The 6,000-nt window shown below is 57.9% G+C and overlaps 1 protein-coding gene across 1 annotated transcript in view; it reads right to left on the reverse strand.

The window, feature by feature from the left end:
- The window catches only part of AHCY (adenosylhomocysteinase), a 28,525-nt gene extending 22,810 nt beyond the window's left edge, over positions 1 to 5,715 (reverse strand). The window contains exons 1-2 of the mRNA XM_071572835.1: positions 5,618 to 5,715; positions 3,310 to 3,500 (exon numbers count right to left, since the gene is read on the reverse strand). Of these exons, the coding sequence (XP_071428936.1) occupies positions 3,310 to 3,500; positions 5,618 to 5,645 (219 nt within the window). The 5' untranslated portion in view covers positions 5,646 to 5,715. The remainder of the gene's footprint in view (positions 1 to 3,309; positions 3,501 to 5,617) is intronic.
- Positions 5,716 to 6,000: the final 285 nt, after the last annotated feature.

Consider the following 6,000-nt stretch of genomic DNA (forward strand, 5'->3'; position numbering starts at 1 on the left):
GTCACTTTGGCAGAGAATGTAAGGGAGCTTTAGCAGTGCCACATATCCAGCCATCTCCTTGCTCACGAGTGCTTCTCCCAGACAGCCAGGGCATAATTCAGCTATAGATCCTCAGGAGTGCACAGCAGGGTGGGTTTGCAAAGTTTTGGTCAATAAAGGTCAGATTTTCAGCACAGCCCCATAGCAAGTGTTCACTGAGGGGTATGGACATGCAGCAACACCTGCTGGCACTCAAAGGTCAGAAATGCAGCTGAAACACTACAGTCAATCAACAGGCATTCTCCAAGATTATGCTCACCCACCTCCCACTCTGTGCTCCAGTCATGGAAGCTTTTCCAGCTGAGCTAAGTGTATTCCACAGATTTCATAACTAGGCTCAGGCACCTGGAAAAGCAACAGCACGTTGCTGAGTTGCACAGAAAAGGATCTGCACACTTGCTGCAGCTCCAACCCCACACCACAGAGCCCCACACCCCTCCCACTCTGCTCCCCACAGGGCTGACTGGCAGGTATTTGCATGTCCATTGGTTACAGACCTTGAGGAGAGAGGGCAATAAGGCACAATCCTTCAGCCTCCTTTCAGATACACATCCCACTTCACCAAGAAGTGACACTTCTAAGTAAGGACTGCAGTAGGACCCACCTCATCTGAGCCTATACAGCCAACACTTGCCAGCAAAAACACACCTGGAAAGACCACAGGAAAACTGCACCCATGACCTTAAGCAGTGCATCTCCTCCCCTGGGTTTCTGGAAGCTCCCCCAGATCAGTACAATGACATTAGGAGGTGTCATGCCATTGACAGTGTACAGAACACCTCCATGCTGCTACACCTCAAACCTGATACAGACACAGGCCACTTCAACCCTGCACCCCTAGACAGAATCATAGAAAGGATTGGGTTGGAAAAGACCTCCGAGATCATCAAGTCCAACCCTTGGTCCAACTCCAGTCCCTTTACCAGATCATGGCACTCAGTGCCACGGCCAAGCTCAGCTGAAAAACCTCCAGGGATGGGGAATCCACCCCCTCTCTGGGCAGCCCATTCCAATCCCTGAGCACTCTCTCTGCAAAGAACTTTTTTCTGCTCTCCAACTTCAATTTCCCCTGGCAGAGCTTGAGCCCATCGTGCCCCCTTGTCCTATTGCTGAGTGCCTGGGAGAAGAGACCAACCCCCACCTGGAAAACCAGCTTGTCCTAGTGACATCTCCTGGAATAACTGGCACCTGATGGGTTCAGAGCATAGTATTTACACCACTGATTATGAAAAGGACGCATTTTTATTACAAATTCAGAACTTCTACTCTGAGGCACAGCATATTTACTCTATCTTTGTTAACCCAGACAAAAAAAAGGGCCAACAAGCAGTGAGCTACATCCTCATCACGTAGGGTATGACTTTATCAGCTTCATTCCTCCCTCTCTGGCACCAAAGTTCTGGCACAACAGATGAATCAGGGCTGAATCCTAACTCAAGTCAATACCTAAACTAATACAGAGGCATCACAACAAGGAGCTAACACAGCAGCAAACACCTTAAAGGCACAACCACAATACTCTTAGAGGAACCACATCTCTGCAGGCATCAGCCTGAACAACTTGGATGAGTCCCACGTGACATGGATTTGGGGCTGTGCTCAAACTAAAGCAGCTTGGCAATGTTTAACTAAGCACATAGCTGCTGCCTAGCTCAGACATCCTGGGATAGAACAACCAACAGGAGCAGCAAGGAGCTTCCCAAATTTCAATGACTGCTGCTCTCTTTTAAATCCTGTGGATGGACAAGAGTTTTATGCACAGATTGGCTGGAACAAAGCCAGGACTGTATCTCCACAGAGCTTCCCTCCAGCACTGCACCATTTGCAACCACAGAGCAGCTCTGAACAGGCCAAGGAACCCCTGCACATCAGCATGTACCTTGCCCAGGCTGGCCTGGCACAGCATCCACACCTACCACCTCCTCCTCCTCTTTTTGAGGCAATTGCATAGCTGCTACAGAGGAAATTTCCTCTTCTCCCAGTGCTTTTTAATCACCATGACCCTGCTTAATTGTAACCATTCCCAGGGAGGGCACCTCTGGGCAGCCTGAGCTCAGGCAGCTAAACTTCAAGAAGAAGCAATTTCAGATCACACACAAACTTCACAACCCATCAAAGTTGCAGCCAACCCCCCTGCTCAGCACACAAGCAGTGCTCAGACCCTGGCCCTCCTCATGCCCTGCTCAGTGAACACTCAGCTGGGATGTCTGGACTTCATTCAGCGAGTCAGGCACAGGACACATGTCAGTAAATATCTTATACATGTCTCAGTCTTGAATATGGCCCAGAGTAACTGGTGCACAGTCACACACACACATCAAACTCCATGCCAGTGAGTCCCCAGCCCTCAATCCCTGAGCCATGCTGCATCCCTGCTGTTTTCCTGCACAGCCCAAGGGCCAGCACGAGCTCCCAGAAAGCTGCATTAGATTTTGCTGACTTTACCAGGGCACAGTGTGGTTCTTAACACAGGCTAATCTGTGCTGGGGGCAGTGCCTGGAGCGGCAGCACATCCAACAGCAGCACTGCATGTCTGAACACAGCATGGTGTGGGAGCAGCTGTGGGCACTGCTTGGGGCACAGCACCGTGTGGGGGCAGTTGTGGGCACTGCCCGGGGCGCAGCACGGTGTGGGGGCAGCTGTGGGCACTGCCCGGGGCGCAGCACGGTGTGGGGGCAGCTGTGGGCACTGCCCGGGGCGCAGCACGGTGTGGGGGCAGCTGTGGGCACTGCCCGGGGCGCACCACGGTGTGGGGGCAGCCGTGGGCACTGCCCGGGGCACAGCACGGTGTGGGGGCAGCTGTGGGCACTGCCCAGGGCACAGCACGGTGTGGGGGCAGCTGTGGGCACTGCCCGGGGCACAGCACGGTGTGGGGGCAGCTGTGGGCACTGCCCGGGGCACAGCACAGTGTGGGGGCAGCTGTGGGCACTGCCCGGGGCACAGCACGGCGTGGGGGCAGCTGTGGGCACAGCACAGCGTGGGAGCAGCTGTGGGCACAGCATGGTCTGGGAGCAGCTGTGGGCACTCTTGCAGCCTCCCACCCACCCAGCCCAGAACAGGCACCCAGGAGTGCAGCCTGTCCAGAGGGACACAACAGCCCACAGGTGCAGAGCAGAGCACACACAGCAAGCTTTGTGCTTAAGGAGAGGAGATATAACCCATCCACCTGGAAATTGCAGCCTCTTCCCAAAGCACAGCCAGGATTCCCGCAGGAGTTGCACAGGCAGGAGCAGCGGGCCCAGCAGAGCCGGGGGGAAGGTCAGCCCTTACCTCGGCCCCCAGGGCGATGAGGGTCTCGATGAGCACCGCTGTCTGCACCGTCATGTGGAGGCAGCCGGCGATGCGCGCGCCCTTCAGGGGCCGCGACCCCGAGTACATCTCCCTCATCTTCATCAGCCCGGGCATCTCATTCTCTGCAATCTCAATGGCCTTGCGACCCCAGTCGGCAAGGCTGATGTCGGCTGCGAGAGAAGCAGGACAGGTGGCAGGGTTTGAATAGCTGAGACCTTGGAATGCATTCACACCCTTGTGGGGAGGCGCTGGCTGCAACAGCTGAGCACCCAGCAACAGCTGGGAGAAAACCAGACTCCAGTCCAGCTATTCCCTTATTTACTGTGGTCAAGAGGCTTTCAAACGAGTTTAGATCAAAACTAAGAGCCCCTCTGGGAAAAGGCATGCTCCATGAGCATATCATAGAATCATCACAGAATCACAGAATTGATGGGGTTGGAAAAGACCTCCGAGATCATCAAGTCCAACCCTTGGTCCAACTCCAGTCCCTTTACCAGATCATGGCACTCAGCGCCACGGCCAAGCTCAGCTGAAAAACCTCCAGGGATGGGGAATCCACCCCCTCTCTGGGCAGCCCATTCCAATGCCTGATTATTCTCTCTGCAAAGAATTTTTTCCAGATATCCAACTTCAATTTCCCCTGGCAAAGCTTGAGCCCGTGCCCTCTTATCCTATTGCTGAGTGCCTGGGAGAAGAGACCAACCCCCACCTGGCCAGAACTTCCCAGGCAGCTGTGATGTAGTGCACAGACATCCTGAGGCCCATCAATTCAGTAAATCACAACCTAAGGCACTTCTTACAGAGATTGACCTGCATGGCAGTGGCTTCCCAGCCACAGAGTGCTCCCTGAGAGTGCACGAGGGGCTGAACCCAGCACAGCAACGCCTGTCCAAAGCACAGCTGCACGTTCTACCCCTATGGACCCACAGTAATTATTTTAAGGCACCATAACTCCCTTAGTTACCAGTCTGCTTCTGCCTTTGTAAAAAGGATCTACAGCAGAAAACTTCAGCAAAAATAATAAACAAGGGAGGCTTCAAACAGTCTACTGCACTTGCCATGAATGTCTGACTCAGCTTTAAAAAGACAAGGGTCCAACAGGTAATGCCCAGGTGCATCAACCGAGTGTTCTCTTACTCAGTCGGCTCTTTGAGAGACTTCAGGAGCTTTCCATTACACTCAGACCACGGTCAGATGCCTTTCTTTCACCTCCCTGGTGAACACCTGCCGTTTAAAGCACAGGGGAACAGCGGGACTGAGTGAGCCCGTGGGGTTTAACAGGGACACGGTACCTGCATTTCGCCGCAGAGCGAAGCCACAGAAGGCCCTGCATGTGCTCGAGCTGATGGGGCACAGCCCGTGCACCAACCTGGACCAAACCAGCCTGAAAACAGGCAATGGAAGGACCAGGGGAATAAATACATCAACAGGCCGTTCAATCTTACCCTTCTTAAGGGCTTGATAACTTTACCAGGGCTGCTTAAGAAACAGCCTGCAGTATTTAGGGTCCATAACCCCCAGGGCAGATTATTTCTGAATCCGAGTCTTACAGACTGACGTCCTCCTTCTTGAACTCGGCCTCCAAGGAGCACCCATCTCTATATAAAAATCGGGGTGCTTTGTGAGTTCCAGCTCTACAAAAGCCGCCGCCAAACCCTGCAGGGCACGTGGATTACAGGCCGGGAGGCACTTCCACATTCGGAGCAAGGCGCGTTCCCACCCGGGGCAGGAGCAGGGGGGACCCCCTCCCCCGGGGGGGCAGGAGCAGGGGGGATACCCCCCCCGGGGGGCAGGAGCAGGGGGGATACCCCCCCCGGGGGGGCAGGAGCAGGGGGGATACCCCCCCGGGGGGGCAGGAGCAGGGGGGATACCCCCCCGGGGGGGCAGGAGCAGGGGGGGATACCCCCCCCCCGGGGGGGCAGGAGCAGGGGGGATACCCCCCCGGGGGGGCAGGAGCAGGGGGGGATACCCCCCCCCCGGGGGGGCAGGAGCAGGGGGGGATACCCCCCCCCCCGGGGGGGCAGGAGCAGGGGGGGATACCCCCCCCCCCGGGGGGGCAGGAGCAGGGGGGATACCCCCCCCCCCGGGGGGGCAGGAGCAGGGGGGATACCCCCCCCCCCCCGGGGGGGCAGGAGCAGGGGGGATCCCTGGGGGGGCAGGAGCGGGGGATCCCCGGGCCCCGGAGCAGGAGGGGACCCCCAAGGCTGCCCCTTCCCCCGCAGCAGCTGCCCCGGCGTAGGGGGATCAGGGCCCGCTCCCCGCACGGCCGGCCCGGGCTCGCACTCACCCACTTTGTAGGGCAGCCGGTCCGACATGGTGGAGCTGCGGGCCCCGCGCGGCGGCAGCGGCAGAAGGAGGAGCCGGCGGGTCTGGACGCGCTTTAAGGCAGAGGCGGCTCCGCCTGCGCGAGGCGGGGCCGGGCCGGGCCGGGCTGGGCAGCACCAGGCGGGGAACGAGCCGGGCTGCGCCGGGCTGGGCTGGGCTGAGAGCTGTGCCCGGGCACAGAACCGGACCCAGAGCCGATCCCCGACTCCAGAACGGGCCCCGGAACGGGCTCAGGCCCCACAACTGGCCCCAGAGCCGATCCCCGGCCCCCCCAGCCGCAGCCCCAGCCCCGCGGCCGGGCCGGCTCTGGCGCCCGCTGCCACCCACAGGGGCCGGGCCAGGACA

Source organism: Pithys albifrons, chromosome 18 (genome assembly GCF_047495875.1).
Source record: "Pithys albifrons albifrons isolate INPA30051 chromosome 18, PitAlb_v1, whole genome shotgun sequence".
NCBI lineage: Eukaryota > Metazoa > Chordata > Aves > Passeriformes > Thamnophilidae > Pithys > Pithys albifrons.